General features: G+C 38.0%; 1 protein-coding gene across 1 annotated transcript; it reads left to right on the forward strand.

Annotated features, from left to right (window-relative positions):
- Positions 1 to 943: 943 nt before the first annotated feature.
- On the forward strand, positions 944 to 19,037 carry LOC311174761 (peptidyl-prolyl cis-trans isomerase FKBP7-like; the record flags this gene model as incomplete). Its single annotated transcript, XM_084239449.1, is given in 5 exon segments — positions 944 to 1,140; positions 2,873 to 2,925; positions 2,928 to 3,023; positions 5,813 to 5,946; positions 18,876 to 19,037. Coding segments are annotated over 5 exon segments (642 nt in total).
- Between the last annotated feature and the right edge of the window lie 268 nt (positions 19,038 to 19,305).

The following is a 19,305-nucleotide window of genomic DNA, read 5'->3' on the forward strand; positions in this document are numbered from 1 at the left end:
ATTCGAGACACCCCTGAAGCACCCCTAAAGTCATCACAAGCTAACTTATTACCCTCAACTTCTAGAATAACCCCCAATACGCAAGTTTTCTTGGGACCTGAGGAGCATTTTTTTTAAGCTTTATTTATTTATTTATTTATACAAGAACCGGGGTACAGGCCAGAATCGTGGGAGGGTGCCGCGGAGCAGAATTTTTTTTTAGTATTTTATTTTATGTAATTCTTAGATCATTTTTCATTTTTGCACAATGTATGCATTTTCATTTTGATTATATCCCTCATACAATTGCACCCCCCCTTATTTTGACCCTAATCCTTCCTCTCCGCGCCCCCCACTCGCCCGCAGTGTGTCTCTGGTTCATAGTTGCTTGTTGATTTTGATTTTTACTTTGTATTAATTAGTCTTTTTCCTGGCCTTTTATTTTGGTTATCTAAATTCCTGCTATGAGTGAGACCATCCGGTATTTTTTTTCTTTCTGACTTCGCTGAGCATGATCCCTTCCAGCTCGAGGAGCAGACTTTTAAGCCTAGAAATGACAACCACATTCACTGACCACGCCGTCCTACCCCAGGCTGTTTTATTTCGTCTTTGGCCGGTTTCATTTTAGGAAAAGCGAGTGTTCCCGAACCCGAGAAAAGCGTCTGTGAAATACGCGGACTTGGAAAGGAGAAAAGGCACCCAAGGAGAAAAGGGACGCCCGGGCGCCGGGACCAGGACGCCGGGACCAGCGCGTGGGCCGCCCCAGCCGGGTAGCGGCTCCAGGGCCGGTGTGCGGCGAGTAGGGGGCGGGGCTCCGCCGGCGGCCCCAGCCTTTGTGACGTAGGACAAGACCTTTGTTACGTAGGACAATGCCTGCTACGCGTCGGAACTCGCCGGAGCTGCCCCGGGCCACAGCGACGCAAGGCGGGGAGTGCGGCGGGCCTCCGGGCAGACTTCGGGCATCATGTGTGTCCTCTTCAGAGTAGTCGTTTTCTTTTGTGTGTGGGACGTTTTTACTGCCCAGAAAGAGAGCCCAGAGGAGGTGAAAATAGAAGTTTTGCATCGTCCAGAAAACTGCTCTAAGACGAGCAAGAAGGGAGATCTGCTAAATGCCCATTACGACTGCTACTTGGCTAAAGATGGCTCGAAATTCTACTGCAGGTAGGAAATGCCAAGAACTGCTTCTGCATCCAGTGATGCAAGAAATCTAGCATCCCTCCAGCAACCTAATTGTTTGGTTGTTTTGAATGTTGTTTCTTATCGGTAAGAAGAGCCTGGGTGTGGGGGGATAGGGGAGAATAAGGTTAGATTCCCTACTCCCTGTTAAACTGAGCATTACTTTTTATTTTTGGTCTAATTTATTATTTTATTATATATTTTTACATCATTTTCCATTTTTTGTATAATGTATGCATTTTCGTCTTGGTAATAGTCTGAGCATTACTTTTTAAATTATTAAAAAATATTCTTCCAGTGCCCCCCTGGTAGCGCAAGAGGTTAAGAGGCAACCTATGAAACTATCTGTAGCCCCTGCAGCCGGCCAGGGAGCAACCCACATAGCGAAGCAGAGTTCTCATGACTCGACACTGCTCCCCTCAGCAGTGTATTTCAGTCAGTCTGCCTGTGTTCTGTTCCCCGCTCTGTCTCTGGTGAATCATCTCACTCCCCCCAGCCAACTCTGGCCTGTACCCCAGCTCTTGTATGCATAAATAATCTTTAAGAAAAATATTTTCCAAGAAGTCATCAAAAATATGCTACACCCACACATATCCCTCACCACCACTACCCTTGGGGCCTATAGAACTCAGTAGAATTGCCTTGAGGATGTTCACCCTTTTATTTTTCTTGGCTTGGAGTTTTTAGAGGATTAGGTAGTTTAAGAGATCTTCCGAAGCACGATTTCTACAAGCCAGGAGCCACTATCCAGTTGTACCAGGAAGCTACTAACTACAGTGACAGATGACTTCTGAGCCCTGCACTCTCTCGCCTGCATGCCACCACTCCTGGTTCAGATTTAATTGTTGGTTTATTATACTCAAGGGAGAATGTTGTTTTTATTCATCTGTACTATTACTATAGAAAGATAGAATGGGGGAGGGCTTCCCTGGTGGTGCAGCGGTTGAGCGCGGGGTTGCGAAGCTGCCCGCGGCCTCTGCCACGCCGGTTCGATCCCCGGCTGCTCCCCGGCCACCAAGGGAGGGTCCCACATGGCGCGCAGACCTCTCCTGCCGCCCGCTGCTCCCCTCAGCAGTGTACTTCGGTCCTTCTGCCTGCTCTGCTCCCTGCTCTGGCTCTGGTGAATTCTCTCACCCTCCCGCGCTTCTGACTGTACCCAGTGTATGTATAAACAAACAAACAAACAAACAAACAAAATAAATAAATAAAGCATGCCTCTATTAAAAAAAAAAGATAGAATGGGGGAAAGTTAGCTATTTCCCTTTAGAAGAAAATAAGGAAATTCAATAAGAAAAAAATTAAAATTTTAATTACTGTTGAAACGACTTTTTGAGGCCAAATCTATACCATCATTTTTTTTTTAGAACAAACCTAAAGAGGTTAAATGAGCTATTTGGACAAGCTGTGCAGCTTGTCAGGACCAGGAGACCCATTAAAATGTTAACAGTTGAATAGTTTTTATAAAGATAATAAAAAAGAAAATGAGATGACTGTTAATGACTAGCTTTGGGCAAATAATATATGTCTCTTTCTGGCTATTATGAGAGAAATTTGTGCCAAACACACCATCAGGGTGTTCAGAATGAGTGCTAATATAGGAAAATAGAGGGATAGAGAAGACTCCAATTTTCAGTTATAACTAAATACCCATCTGTAATTCAAAGTTTGAATTTAATTTTCTTGACGTCACGTTACCTAAGTGTTGTTTTGATTATAGCCAGACACAAAATGAAGGCCACCCCAAATGGTTTGTTCTCGGTGTTGGACACGTCAAAAAGGCCTAGACATTGCTATGATGGATATGTGCCCTGGAGAAAAGCGAAAAGTGATTATACCCCCTTCCTTCGCTTATGGAAAAGAAGGCTATGGTAAGGTGTTTTTAAATTTCTTCTAAGTTATATTTAAAAATCGTTAGACTTTTGGGTATACATTTAAAAGAATTGAAAGCAGGTCTTAAAGATTTAGATGTACACCCAGCTTCACAGAAACATTATTCATAGTTGCCAAAGGTAGAAATAATCTGTGTCCATTGACAGATGAATGTATAAACAAAATATGGTATAGACATAGAGTGGAACATTATTCAGCCTTAGAAAGACAGGAAATTCTGAAATGCTACAACATGGGTGAGCCCTGAATACATTATGCTGAGTGAAATAACCCAGTCATAAAAAAGAAATTCTGTATGATTCAACTTAAGGTTACATACAATAGTCAAACTCATAGAGGCAGAAAGAGAAGGTTGTTTGCCAGAGCCTAGGAGGAGGGTAAAATAGGGAGTTGTGGTTTAATGGGTATAGTTTCCACTTTGCAAGATGACAGGGTTCTGGAGATTGGTTGTACGATAGTTTGAACAATACACTTAAAATGGTTACAATGGTAAAGTTTATGTTATGTGTATTTTCGCAGAATTAAACTTTAAATTGCTCAAAAAAATGAAATATGATAGAGGAATTAATTGCAGAAGTTTAGGGGCCAACAAACTTCAGCTGTATCTAGTCCAGTCCAACTCAGTCACCTCTTTATACTCATGGAGAATGTCAGACATCATTGGGAAAAAGAGTCAGTTCCACATAACTACAGCATTTTAATGTTTTTTTGCCAGTTACCACAGAACCATAATTTGTATGTCCTATTTTAGTTGTACAGGATCCCAGAAGACAGAGAAAATGAAAGATAATTTTAATGCAGTACCTGTGACAATGTTGTCATAGATTGAGGCCAGTTGTAGGCAAAATGATATAAGCAAATTTTCAATCTGTTAAATCTCTTTTTCAAGGTTTCCCTTTGTCTCATGTGTTTTCCCATCAGATATCCCCACATTCTGTCCATTACTGGAACATCCACTGCTTTATCTGCTTAGGATACCCATATCCCTCACCAATAGATGCTTGTCCTATTGGGTACCTTTACTCTAAGGCAAATGCCTACTTAATTTATCCTTTTTATAAACTAATTTATGCTTAAATATGAATGACTAACCAGGTGCCTAAGCTGTTAATAAACCAGACCCTGGCTACAGAGATGTCGAAGTTTAACTTGAGAAGTTCATATTCAATATAAGGTGTCTCCAATAATCAAAAATGATGAATCCTACTAGGAACAGCACCAACATCTTGTTTTACACTTAAAGAAACTGAGGTTCCCCCTGCCAAAGTGTGTTCCTTAGGAAGTATTTAATGCTAACCTACCTGCATTGCAATAGCTTAGATTAGGTTATTTTAAAAGTTGCAGTGTGGGCCATAAGTAACCTAACAAATGACTTCTTGATCAAATACACTTTTTAAAATAAGTTATTAAGGTCTAACATTAACTATAACTTTATTTTAGGTAGGACTTGAAGAAGTCTTTCCTCTGCACAATATCCTTGCCTCATGTCACAGATACCTCTGCATGTCTTGAAATGCATGTGCCTTTTTAGTGCTTTAATTAATGGTAATGTGGTATGTATAGATTCTTTAACTCCTATATACTTGATATGCTTCTCTAAATACAAGTAACTTTATGGAAAAATGCATGTTTTTCTCTTTCTTATTCTTTCTTTTTTTTGGCAAGAAAAAGACTAATGGGCAATATTTTCTATGTTTATGGTAGAATTGTGCAGAAACTTCCTCTTAAGAAATTTAAATTTGTTATCAGGAAAAGTTTTTTTTCTGTCATAAGATCATGAACTGGAAAGAGTAGGAATGAATTTTGTAAAAGTAATTATTGAATCACTCTCTAGCTCTTTTACTCTTACTCTAGTAACATGCAATGGTGGTGAGGATTGTCACATTAGTCATATAGTGCATGGGTAGGTTTTTCTATGGCTTTGAAATGACTGATATAGCTCTTTTGGCTGTAATTTTTAAGTTCTTTTCTCTTTGGGTTATATAAACACTTTAACAAGAATTCTGCACTTTTCATTAAAGAAATTACTGTGTTCTCCAAAGGATAAACAACCATTTTTTAAAATAAATGTTAAGTGTCATTCATTCAACAAATATTTGAGTGTCTGTAATGGATCAAGCTCTGTATCAGATTCTGGAAATATACTGGTGACAAAATCTACCCACTGCCTTTTAGCAAGTCATTTCTGCAGGTCATTTTTAGGAAATGGTCATATGAAAAAACCCACTGCTTGCTTGAATCATCTGTGATAGCAGGTAATAGATTTTTTTTAAAGAGAACTATTCAACTAATACTTAATTTTCTGTTGTGATGAGAAATTTCTTCATAAAACTGTCATTGGACTATTTTGTTTCCATTGTGCTTAGCTTTTAATGTCTACAAAGAATTTGAAAGGTAAGTATTAACACATTTTATTTACAATTCCAAAAGCTACATAAGGTCATTTTCTAAGAGATTTCTGATCTATACTTTCAAGTTTTTCTGCCCTTGCATTTCTTCTCTGCACCTGCTCTATCCTGTATAATGATGGGGCATATTAATAAATAATGCACAATTTAAATTTATTTTTATTTAATCAGGAAATGATAATCACCTAGGTTCTTTGAACTGACTTCATTTGAAAACATGGGAAAAATTGATTAAAAAGTATTTAGAAAGCAAATTTTAAAAACATGAAATTATGCAATCATGCTATTATAGCTATGTATAAATGAATATTTGAACATTATTGTCATATAAGTTAAACTGTTAAAATTTATATTCTTAGCAGAAGGCAAGATTCCACCGGATGTAACATTGGTTTTTGAGATCGAACTTTATGTTGTAACCAAAGGACCACGAAGCATTGAAACGTTTAAACAGATAGACACTGACAATGGCAGGCAACTCTCTAAAACTGAGGTAATTTAAACAAATTGTGTGTATCTAAATTTCCCGTCACAATCTAACTGCATCTTTGTTATAACTATTATTTTTTAGATCTGCCTCATGTGGGCTGATTACTTTGCTTTTTTTATTTTTTTATTTATGCATACAAGAATTGGGGTACACACCAGAGGTATGGGGGTGAGAAGATTCACCAGAGACAAAGTGGGGAGCAGAACAGGCAGATCTACTGAAGTACACTGCTGAGGGGAGCAGCGGGTGAGTCAGGAGAGATCTGCTGCACCATGTGGGTAGCTTCCTGGCCAGGGATCAAACTTCTGCTGCAGTGGCTGCAGATTGCTTCAGAGATTGCGTCTTAACCCCTTGCGCCACCAGGAAGGCTCTGATCACTTTGCTTTTATGGAGCTAGCTACTAAAAACTTTAAGCTCTATAAAAACACATGCATTTTCAATATAAAACACCACCAAATCATCCTGTTCAATTGCCTTGCTATTGCAAGAGGATCATTAAAACACCAAACTAATCTATATAGGGCATTTCCATCTCTTAAATTATAAGAGCATCAGATCTCTTTTAAGCAGCACTATAGGAATTTATATTATGGCAAATAATTCCCATCTGGATTGTGAGAATACATGAAATTATGAAGAAATCTAGCAAGAACCTGAATTATTAGACTAGAAAGTTAGTAAACAGGTGTTTAGAATTCAGCTACCTAGCCTTCACATACCAGTTAATTTTATATATGATTGAGGGCTTAATGGAGAACTTGAATGATAATAAAATGTTTTGCCCATGTTCTCAGTAACAGGTACTATTATAAGCACATTTGTGTGTGAACCGATTTAATCTTCATGACAGTATATGAAGTAGACACTATTGTCATCTTCATTTTATAGAAGGGGAAAATAATAATGTCCAGACAGATTAAGTAACTAGCCTAAGGCCAAACATCTCTAAAAGGCAAAACCAGATTGCAACCCCAGCAATCTGACTCCACTATTATTCTCTTAACTATGGACCAAACTTGGCTCTTACAGGGAATTTCCATCATGAATGCGTCAGGGCTAATGTTTGTTTTGTTGAAATTTAGTATCTTACCCAGTCCCAATGACTGTACACTTTTGCTTAAATTGAGTTAGCCCAGTTATCTCCACTCTTGCTTGAAGACAATTAAACATGTATAATTCTCTCACCTAAATAAGTAAAGATAGGCAACTGAATCACTAATTTCAAGTGATAATAGGAAGCCCCTTTTCTCTGTTTCTTTCCCCCCTCCCTCTACAATCCTTTCCCCATCCTAATTCTGCTCCCTTTTTCAAGAAATTATTAAGGGCTTTCCCTTGAAGCTCTGCTAGTCAGTTGATGGAGAAATAAAGGAATGCGAACATCCCCTGTTTCTTAAGGGCAGTTATGTACTTTCTGTTGGCTCCTAATCAACCTGTAGAGTGAACAGTAGATGAATTCATATAGCACCCAAGTCTCACTCTGTGCACAGAAACCATCCAATATTACTTGCACAGCAAGAAGTGTATACTGCAGTGAGACTGGTTTCCACTAGACCTTAGGTGATCTTCTGTTCTTTTCTGGAAAATGAAACTAAAGAAAGTCAAAAATAGTGACCTGCTTAGCTACAGTTTGCCGAGATATTTCTCAGGTTATCAGGTGTAACTGCATTTTCACTAAATGGATAGTGAATTTTTGTGCATGCCTGAATAATAAAAAAAAACTATCTTTTATCGACACCCCCAAACATTAATCCTCACATCAATCCTACAGTATAGATATATTTCCCTCCTTTTATAGGTGACAAATCTAAGATTCAGAGAGGTTAATTTATTAATTGAAGACCACACAGCCAATACATGGCAAGGCCTGGATTGAAAACATGAACTAAAAGAAACACTTTACTTCCTTATCAGAAGAATTAGTCAGCTATTTCTTCAGGATAAGTAAGGTGGGGGAGAAGTATTTATTTTCTTAATGGCTATGTGGAAATAGGATCCAATACGAGCAAATTTAAGGTCACGTTCTTTCCCACTGCTTTTTTTACCTCTTCACTAGAGTGTACTAGAAAATTACATTTTGAGAGCCAGCAATATTGGTTATGAAAAGGTAATTTACTTACTTAGGAAGTGAGGAATATTTGAGACTAAAATCTTTACATTTACATAAGATAGCTAAGTTGAAAGAAAAAAAAATACATCTCCCTTTTCTAGAACAGTTGATATATTTGTTAAGATTCATTGATCATGCTACAATAAAATCAGCTTGTGATGGACTTAGTTTGGGATATGTATTGTTCAAAACTGCTCAGGGTTCAACTTTAGCCTTTAAAAATATCCTTGCCCCTAAAATGCCGTAGCCTTGCCAAACATTTTCTCTAGATAATTGTGCTTTGCTCTCTTAGTTATTAAATAGATTAGCACTTAACAATGGAATTATGATTGAATCCCATATATAATTTGAAAATTTTTAGTAGTCACACTTTAAAAAAAGCAAGTGAAATTTTTGTGATCTATTTCATTTAATTCAATATATCTAAAATATTACCATTTCAACATGAAATCACTATAAACATTACCATAGGAAACTTTATTATCTTCCAATTTGTTATGTATAGTAACCTAAATGTAGCGTATCTCACTTCACTCTGCCCTCATTTCACATGTTTAGTAATCATGTGTAGCTAGTAGCTACTATGTCAGGTAGTACTTAGAGTGTCTTTGTGTAGAGAAATGTCTTATTATATATAGAAAGCAAGATACCTGTTCTGTATTTGACACAATTATTAGTTTGTCATAGTTATGTATATTTGGGAGAGCTATAAAAACATAGGGGACTTAAAAATTTGAATTTGATTTCAAAATGTATGATAGGTTTTATTGATTATGCATGTAAAAGTATTCATTATTTTTTTAATTTAAATAATAAATTTTATTTTTATATTCCCCATTACAATTGCAAACGCCCCATTCTGACCCCAATCCCTCCCCTCCCGCCCGCCACCTCCCAAAAAGTGTCTCTGGTTCATAGTTTTTTGTTGATTTTGATTTTCACTTTCTTATATTCATTTTCCTGGTCCCTTATTTAAGTTTTCTAGATTCCTGCTATGAGTGAGACCTTCCGGTATTTTTCTTTTTCTTTTTGGCTTATTTCGCTGAGCATGATCCCTTCCAGTGCCATCCATGTGGCTGCAAATTGCATGTGTTTATCTTTTTTGAATGCTGAGTAATATTCCATGGTGTATATGTACCACATCTTCTTGATCCAGTCATCTATTTTTGGGCATTTGGGCTGTTTCCAAAGCTTAGCTATTGTAAATAGTGCTGCTATAAACATAGGGGTGCAGGTGTTCTTTGGAATTGATGTTTCTGTGTCCTTTGGGTAAATACCTAGGAGTGGAATTGCTGGGTCATATGGAAGCTCTATGTTTAGTAGGTCCAGAAATCTCCACACAGCTCTCCATAGTGGTTGGACCAGTTTGCACTCCCACCAACAGTGCAGAATTGTTCCTTTTTTCTCCACACCCTCGCCAACATTTGTTGTTGTTAGTTTTTTTAATATGTGCCATTCTCACTGGTGTGAGATGCTATCTCATGGTAGTTTTGATTTGCATTTCCCTGATGACAAGTGATGTTGAACATTTTTTCATATGTCTGTTGGCCATTTGCATTTCCTCTTCAGAGAAGTTTCTTTTTAGCTCTTCTGCCCATTTTTTGACTGGATTATTTTCTTTGTTGTTGCTGAGTCTCATCAGCTCTTTGCAGATTTTTGTGATCAGTCCTTTATCATTAGTGTTGGGTGCAAAAATGTTCTCCCAGTTGGTGGGGTTTCTCTTTGTTTTTGTTATTGTCTCTTTTGCTGTGCAGAAGCTCTTTAATTTGATGTAGTCCCAGCTGTTTATCTTTGCCTTCACTATCACTGCTTTGGGTGATGTGTCTGTAAAGATGTCTTTGATGTGCAAATCCCGTAGTGTTTCACCTATATTTCCTTCTATGTATTTTATGGTTTCAGGTCTTATGTCTAGTTCTTTAATCCATTTTGAGTTGATTTTTGTGTATGGTCTGAGGTAGTGGTCAAGCTTCATTCTTTTGCATGTAGCGACCCAGTTTTCCCAGCACCATTTATTGAACAAACTTTCTTTGCTCCAATGCATAGTCTTTGCTCCTTTGTCAAAGATTAGTTGACCATAAATCTGTGGGTTTATTTCTGGATTTTCTATTTGATTCCATTGGTCTGTATGTCTGTTCTTGTTCCAATACCATGCAGTTTTGATGATTATGGCTTTGAAGTATAGTTTGAAGTCTGGGAGTGTGATGCCTCCATTTCCTTCTTTTTTTTTTTTTCAGTAGAGCTTTGGCTATTCGGGGTTTTTGGTGATTCCATATGAATTTCATCAATAATTGTTCTATTTCTTTGAAGAATGACATTGAAATTTTGATTGGAATAGCATTGAATCTGTATATTGCTTTTGGTAGGATGGCTATTTTAATATTGTTTATTCTTCCAATCCATGAGCAGGGTATGTCTTTCCATTTCTTTGTGTCTTCTGCTATTTCTTTTAACAGTGTTTTATAGTTTTCTTTGTATAGGTCCTTTACCTCTTTTGTTAGATTTATTCCCAAATATTTGATTTTTTTTGTTTCGATAATAAAAGGGATGTTTTTTTTTGATTTCTTCTTCTTCAGATTTATTGTTTGTGTATAGGAAGGCTACTGACTTTTGCGTGTTGATTTTGTATCCTGCCACTTTACTGAATTGATTGATGAGTTGAATTAGTTTTTCTGTGGAGATTTTGGGGTTCTCTATGTATATTATCATATCATCTGCAAATAGTGATAGTTTGACTTCTTTTCCTATTTGGATTCCTTGGATGTCTTTCTCTTGTCTTATTGCTCTGGCTAGGACTTCCAGGATTATATTGAAAAGCAGTGGTGAGAGTGGACATCCTTGTCTTGTTCCAGATCTTAGTGGAATTGCTTTCAGCTTTTCACCATTGAGAATGATACTGGCTGTTGGCTTGTCATAGATGGCCTTTATGATGTTGAGTTATGTTCCTTGTATCCCAAGAATTTCAAGGGCTTTTATCATGAATGGGTGTTGCACTTTGTCAAAAGCTTTCTCAGCATCTGATGATATTATTATATGGTTTTTATATTTCTTTTTCTTGATGTGTTGGATAACGTTGATTGATTTTCGGATGTTAAACCATCCTTGTGTCCCTGGAATGAGTCCGACTTGGTCGTGGTGAATTATCTTATGGATACATTGTTGGATTCTGATAGCTAAAATTTTATTGAGGATTTTTGCATCAGTGTTCATTAGGGAGATTGGCCAGTAGTTTTCCTTTTTTGTGTTGTCCTTATTCGGTTTTGGTATTAGTGTAATATTGGCTTCATAGAATGTGTTTGGTATTGTCCCTTCCTTCTCAATTTTTTGGAAGAGTTTGTGAAGGAGAGGCACTAATTCGTCTCTGAATGTTTGGTAGAATTCATTTGTAAATCCATCAGGTCATGGGCTTTTGTTTTTGGGGAGGTTTTTGATTACCATTTCAATTTCGCTGCTTGTAATTGGTCTGTTTAGGTGTTCTATTTCTTCTTTATCTAGCTTTGGGTGATTGTAGAGTTGTAGGAATTTGTCCATCTCCTCTAGATTGTTGAACTTGTTTCCATATTACTGTTCATAGTAGTTACTGATTATTCTTTTGATTTCTGCTGTGTCCGTTGTGATCTCTCCTCTTTCATTTATGATCCTGTTTATTTGTGCTTTCTCCCTTTTTTCCTTTGTGAGCCTGGCTAGGGGTTTGTCCATTTTATTTATTTTTTCAAAGAACCAGATCTTGGTTTCATTGATCTTTTGGATTGTTTTTTTAGTTTCAATTTCATTTATTTCTGCTTTGGTTTTTATTATTTCTTTTCTTCTACTGGTTTTGGGGGTTTTTTTTTGTTGTTCTTTTTCTAGATCTTTGAGCTTCGAGATTAGGTTGTTTCTTTGAGTTCTTTCTTGTTTTTTGATGTGAGTTTCTATTGCTACATATTTTCATCTTATTACTGCTTTTGCTGCATCCCATACATTTAGGATATTGGTGTCCTCCTTGTCATTCAATTCAAAGAATTTTTTAATTTCTTCTTTGATCTCCTCGTTAGTCCAGTGGTCTTCCAGTAGTGTGGTTTTTAATCTCCATGAGGTAGGATAGTTCCTTGCCTTCTTTTTATGGTTTATTTCTAGTTTGATGCCTTCGTGGTCAGAAAAGATGGTTGGTATGATTTCAATCTTGGTGTATCTGTTGATGTTTGTCTTGTGCCCCAGTATGTGATCGATCCTGGAGAATGATCCATGTGCACTTGAGAAAAATGTGTACTCCGTTTTTTTGGGGGGGTTAGTGTTCTATAGATGTCTGTTAAGCCCAAATGCTCTAGGTCCTTATTTATTTATTTTTTTTTTTTTATAAATTTTATTGTTATATTCCCCATACAATTGCAGCCCCCCATTCTGACCCCAATCCCTCCCCTCCCGCCCCCGCCCCCCTAAAAGTGTCTCTGGTTCATAGATTTTTGTTGATTTTGATTTTCACTTTCTTATAGTTATTCATTTTCCTGGTCCCTTATTTAAGTTTTCTAGATTCCTGCTATGAGTGAGACCATCCGGTATTTTTCTTTTTCTTTTTGGCTTATTTCACTGAGCATGATCCCTTCCAGCGCCATCCATGTTGCAGCAAATTGCATGTGTTTATCTTTTTTGAATGCTGAGTAATATTCCATGGTATATATGTACCACATCTTCTTGATCCAGTCATCTATTTTTGGGCATTTGGGTTGTTTCCAAAGCTTAGCTATTGTAAACAGTGCTGCTATAAACATAGGGGTGCAGGTGTTCTTTGGAATTGATGTTTCTGTGTCCTTTGGGTAAATACCTAGGAGTGGAATTGCTGGGTCATATGGAAGCTCTATGTTTAGTAGGTCCAGAAATCTCCACACAGCTTTCCACAGTGGTTGGACCAGTTTGCACTCCCACCAACAGTGCAGAAGAGTTCCTTTTTCTCCACACCCTCGCCAACATTTGTTGTTGCTAGTTTTTTTAATATGTGCCATTCTCACTGGTGTAAGATGGTATCTCATGGTAGTTTTGATTTGCATTTCCCTGATGACAAGTGATGTTGAACATTTTTTCATATGCCTGTTGGCCATTTGCATTTCCTCTTCAGAGAAGTTTCTTTTAAGCTCTTCTGCCCATTTTTTGACTGGATTATTTTATTTGTTGTTGTTGAGTCTCATCAGCTCTTTGCAGATTTTTGTGATCAGTCCTTTATCATTAGTGTTGGGTGCAAAAATGTTCTCCCAGTTGGTGGGGTTTCTCTTTGTTTTTGTTATTGTCTCTTTTGCTGTGCAAAAGCTCTTTAATTTGATATAGTCCCAGCTGTTTATCTTTGCCTTCACTATCACTGCTTTGGGTGATGTGTCTGTAAAGATGTCTTTGATGTGCAAATCACGTAGTGTTTCGCCTATATTTCCTTCTATATATTTTATGGTTTCAGGTCTTATGTCTAGTTCTTTAATCCATTTTGAGTTGATTTTTGTGTATGGTGTGAGGTGGTGGTCAAGCTTCATTCTTTTGCATGTAGCGACCCAGTTTTCCCAGCACCATTTATTGAACAAACTTTCTTTGCTCCAATGCATAGTCTTTGCTCCTTTGTCAAAGATTAGTTGACCATAAATCTGTGGGTTTATTTCTGGATTTTCTATTTGATTCCATTGGTCTGTATGTCTGTTCTTGTTCCAATACCATGCAGTTTTGATGATTATGGCTTTGTAGTATAGTTTGAAGTCTGGGAGTCTGATGCCTCCATTCCCTTCTTTTTTTTTCAGGAGAGCTTTGGCTATTCGGGGTTTTTTGTGATTCCATATGAATTTCATCAATAATTGTTCTATTTCTTTGAAGAATGACATTGAAATTTTGATTGGAATAGCATTGAATCGGTATATTGCTTTTGGTAGGATGGCCATTTTAATAATGTTTATTCTTCCAATCCATGAGCAGGGGATGTCTCTCCATTTCTTTGTGTCTTCTTCTATTTCTTTTAACAGTGTTTTATAGTTTTCTTTGTATAGGTCCTTTACCTCTTTTGTTAGATTTATTCCCAAATATTTGATTTTTTTTTTGTTTCAATAACAAAAGGGATGGTCTTTTTGATTTCTCCTTCTTCAGATTTATTGTTTGTGTATAGGAAGGCTACTGACTTTTGCGTGTTGATTTTGTATCCTGCCACTTTACTGAACTGATTGATGAGTTGAATTAGCTTTTCTGTGGAGTTTTTGGGGTTCTCTATGTATAATATCATATCGTCTGCAAATAGTGATAGTTTGACTTCTTCTTTTCCTATTTGGATTCCTTGGATGTCTTTCTCTTGTCTTATTGCCCTGGCTAGGACTTCCAGTATTATATTGAAAAGCAATGGTGAGAGTGGACATCCTTGTCTTGTTCCAGATCTTAATGGAATTGCTTTCAGCTTTTCACCATTGAGAATGATACTGGCTGTTGGCTTGTCATAGATGGCCTTTATGATGTTGAGGTATGTTCCTTGTATCCCAAGAATTTCAAGGGCTTTTATCATGAATGGGTGTTGCACTTTGTCGAAAGCTTTCTCAGCATCTATTGATATTATCATATGGTTTTTATATTTCTTTTTATTGATGTGTTGGATAACGTTGATTGATTTTCGGATGTTAAACCATCCTTGTGCCCCTGGAATGAATCCAACTTGGTCGTGGTGAATTATCTTATGGATACATTGTTGGATTCCGATAGCTAAAATTTTATTGAGGATTTTTGCATCAGTGTTCATTAGGGAGATTGGCCTGTAGTTTTCCTTTTTTGTGTTGTCCTTGTTCGGTTTTGGTATTAGTGTAATGTTGGCTTCATAGAACGTGTTTGGTATTGTCCCTTCCTTCTCAATTTTTTGGAAGAGTTTGTGAAGGATAGGCACTAATTCGTCTCTGAATGTTTGGTAGAATTCATTTGTAAATCCATCAGGTCCTGGGCTTTTGTTTTTGGGGAGGTTTTTGATTACCATTTCAATTTCACTCATTGTAATTGTTCTGTTTAGGTGTTCTATTTCTTCTTTATCTAGCTTTGGGTGATTGTAGAGTTGTAGGAATTTTTCCATCTCCTCTAGATTGTTAAACTTGTTTCCATATAACTGTTGATAGTAGTTACTGATTATTCTTTTGATTTCTGCTGTGTCCGTTGTGATTTCTCCTCTTTCATTGATGATCCTGTTTATTTGTGCTTTCTCCCTTTTTTCCTTTGTGAGCCTGGCTAGGGGTTTGTCTATTTTATTGATTTTTTCAAAGAACCAGCTCTTGGTTTCATTGATCTTTTGGATTGTTTTTTTAGTTTCAATTTCATTTATTTCTGCTTTGGTTTTTATTATTTCTTTTCTTCTACTGGTTTTGGGGTTTTTTTGTTGTTCTTTTTCTAGATCTTTGAGCTTCGAGATTAGGTTGTTTCTTTGCGTTCTTTCTTGTTTCTTGATGTGAGCTTCTATTGCTATATATTTTCCTCTTATTACTGCTTTTGCTGCATCCCATACATTTAGGATATTGGTGTCCTCCTTGTCGTTCAATTCAAAAAATTTTTTAATTTCTTCTTTGATCTCCTCATTAGTCCAATGGTCTTCCAGTAGTGTGGTTTTTAATCTCCATGAGGTAGGAAAGTTCCTTGTCTAGGTCCTTATTTAGAGCTTTAGTTTCTTTACTTATTTTTTGTCTTGTTGATCTATCCATTGTTGATAGTGGTGTGTTGAAGTATCCCACTACGTATGTGTTTTCTCTGATGTCTGTTTTCAGAGAGGACAACAGTTGACTGATATATTTTGGTGCTCCTTCATTTGGTGAGTATATGTTAACGAGTGTTATTTCTTCTTGAAGTATTGTCCCCTTGATCATAATGTAGTGACCATTGGGGTCTCTTTTTATTTTTTTGAGTTTGAAGTCTGTTTGATCTGATATAAGTATAGCTGTTCCTGCTTTCTTTTTTGGTCCATTTGCTTGTAGGATTGTTTTCCATCCTTTAACTTTGAGCCTATTTTTATCTTTTGTAGCTAAATGTGTTTCCTGGAGACAGCAAAACGTTGGGTTTTGTTTCTTAATCCAGGCTGCAACTCTGTGTCTTTTTATTGAAGTGTTTAGTCCATTTGCATTTAGAGTTAATATTGATATGTTTGCATCTGTATTTGCCATTGTGTTTGTCTTTCCTTTGATTTTATTTATTAATTCTTTTAATAACTTTTTTTTGGTCTTATTTCGTTGTTATTTGTCCCTCTGAGGTTCTGGCTTTAGGATTCCTTGTAGTATTTTTTGGAGTGGGGGTTTAGTCGTAATGAAATTCCGGAGTTTCTGTTTGTCTGGGAAGATCCTTATTCTTCCTTCTTAGAGGAAGGAGAGGTTTGCAGGATAGAGTATTCTTGGTTGGCATCTTTTTTCTTGGAGTCTGTTGACTATGTCCCTCCACTCTCTCCTTGCCCATAGTGTTTCTTCAGAGAAGTCTGATGTCAGCCTGATTGGTTTTCCTTTGAATGTTATCTGTTTCTTCCCTCTTGTCAGCTTCATTATTTTTTCCTTGTCCTGGATTCTTGGGAGCTTTACTATTATGTTTCTTGCTGTATTTTTCCTTTCGTTGTGGAAGTTTGATGTTCTTCTTGCTTCTTGTATATCAATTTTCAGCTCCTTCTTCACATTTGGGAAGTTCTCTTCAATTATCTCCTGGAATATTTTCTCTGTTCCTACATCTCTCTCCTCTCCTTCTGGAATTCCTATAACTCTTATATTTCCTTTCCTCATGGAGTCAGATAGTTCCCGAAGTCTTTCTTCATTCTTTTTCCTTCGTACTTCTCTTTCCTTTTCTGTTTTGGTTCTTTTTATTTCTGTGTCTTCAAGAGTACTTATTCGTTCTTCCATTTCATCTATTCTGCTTTCATTGCTTTTCCAGAGTATTTTAGTTCCTCCATTAATTCTTTGATCTCCTGCATTTCTTTTACTTCCCTCTTTAGGGACTCAATTTCCTTCTTCTGATCATTGTTTTCCTTTATGACTTCTATCACTTTTTTAATCATGGCAATTTTAAATTCTCTTTCTTGAAGGCTCAGAAGTTTTTCCAAGTTGCTGTCGTTGCAATCTGGTGAGTGGTTTTCTTTTTGTTGTGTGCTTCTTTCCTGAGGAGTTGTTAGGTTGCGTGTGGTTCTTCTACTCCCTACTGTCTGTTTTCTAATTTGTCGTATGCATTGGGACACTGTGTTGCTCGGACTGGCTGGCATCTTGGGTGAACTTCTCCGCTCCCCTCTGGCTCCTCCAGGCTTCTGGGGGAGCTTTCTGCTGGTTTTAGGCAGTATTTACTAAAGAAATGTCCCTGTTCTAAAATGTCGAAGCGGGATGCATTCCCTGCGCCTCCAGTTTCAGGCACACACTTCTGCGCACCCGGTCTGCCCCGGACGTGGGTGCCTGCTCCCTCTTTGGGCTCAGACTGCTGGTCGGAAGGGGCCTGGCGTGGGCTAACTTCCCAGCTGGCCACTGGATCTTCCAGAATCCTTCTGCCCTTTTCAAGAAGTCTTTTCTTAAGAAATTTCCCTGTTCTATGGGGTGTTAGTGACTTTTTTTTTTCTGGTCGCTAGGTGGCGCCAGAGATCTCTCCTATTGTCCTTGGGGGGCTGTTTTTCGACCCTCCCCTGTGGGACAGGGAGCACAGCGAGAATGGTAGGGTAAACCTCAACGGCTTTGGGGTGCTGTGTCTGCCTTTTGCCCCACCGTCGTGGAGAACCCACGCCCCGAATTTTGTGCCCCGGGTCTCAGTTCCAAAGCCCTCAGTTCCAGGACGCGGGCTGTAGCCCAGTTCAGTGGCGCGGGAATGGCGCCTTTTGCACCCGCTCCCGTGCCTGGGCGCCTGGTTCCTGCTCACTCAGTGAGGGACTTTCACCTCAGTGAGGAGGGCCTCCGCGCGTCTCCCCACAAGCCTAGGTGGCAGGCGCGGGGACCTGGGCAGCCAGGATCCTGATCTGCGTTTGCTTTTCAAGCGTGCCAAGTGCGCCGCTTTTCCGTGCAAGCTTACCGGCAGCGTGGGCTGTGTGGGGATCTCCCAGGGTCTTTGTTCTTCTCTAATGGTGCCCGGAGCCGTTAGCTCACCGCTGCGGCGAATCCTGCAGAGTTCTCCGCAGCTCCCGTTCACAGGGTGTGGTGGCTGCAATAGTTCCTTTCCACTCCCAGTCCCGCTTGCTGCGTAGTTTGTTCTTGTTGGTCGTTTTGGTTTGTTGTTTTCCTCCTCTCTGCCGGTCGGAGAGTGCCGACCCTGTGGGCGGGGGAGGGGAGCAGGGTTCTGCGCTTCCCTCCCTTCTAGTCCTCTTTTATGGCAACTTTCTTCTTCGGGTAGTTTGCTGGAGTCGTCTGTTTATCTTCCGTGTCCCAGTTCTCACTGGGACCTGCTGCTTTTCCTCCCTATTAACTTTTTTCAATGGGAGATCTTACTCACAGCATCTCCTTGCCGCCATGTTGCTCTGCCCCTCTGGAATTTATTTTTCTCATTATTTTTATAGATTGTAAATACCAGTTTGGATTTTATTTACTAATGGAAATCCTTGAGAGTGATTTTCCTTTGATAATGTAGGCAATGTAGACATTCAGTTTCAGCAAAATTCAATTGAAATGTAATCTTTGTGTTTGTACACTAACCATCTATAATCTCTGGAAAGCTAAAGTGAAATGTTTCTCTACAGAAAATTGCTTCAGTTATGAAAATAAAACCTCAAATATCTTTTAAACTTTTTGTATCAATTTCAAATATAAGTCTTATAAATATAAGACTTTTAGATATGTCTTTATGTAAACATTCCTCAAAGTCATTGGGAGTGTACCAGCATGTCTCTTTATTAAGAAATACTATTTTGACCCTCTAGATAAATCAGTACTTGGAAAGGGAATTTGAAAAAGATGAGAATCCACGTGTCAAGTCATACCAGAATGCAGTTTTAGAAGATATTTTTAAGAAGAATGACAATGATGGTGATGGCTTCATTTCTTCCAAGGAATACAATGTATATCAACATGATGAACTATAGTTTATTTTTCTATCAGAATTTCTCTACTGTGCTTTATAAAATGAAGTCACTTTTCTCCAAGATGTATTTTCTATTTTTCACCCATGAGAATATATTTTGAGACCTCCTTTACATGTAATTATGTTATAATAAATGTGAGACTGTTTTGCAAGTTTAACTTTGAGGAAACGTTCTATTGAATTTCCTATTGCTTTATTGACTTCTGTGTCCCAGTGGGCAGTTTTCCCCCTTTGGAACATATATGGCAAAATCTGCAAGCAATTCCTAA

Source organism: Talpa europaea (genome assembly GCF_964194135.1).
Source record: "Talpa europaea genome assembly, chromosome: 8".
NCBI classification, from domain to species: domain Eukaryota; kingdom Metazoa; phylum Chordata; class Mammalia; order Eulipotyphla; family Talpidae; genus Talpa; species Talpa europaea.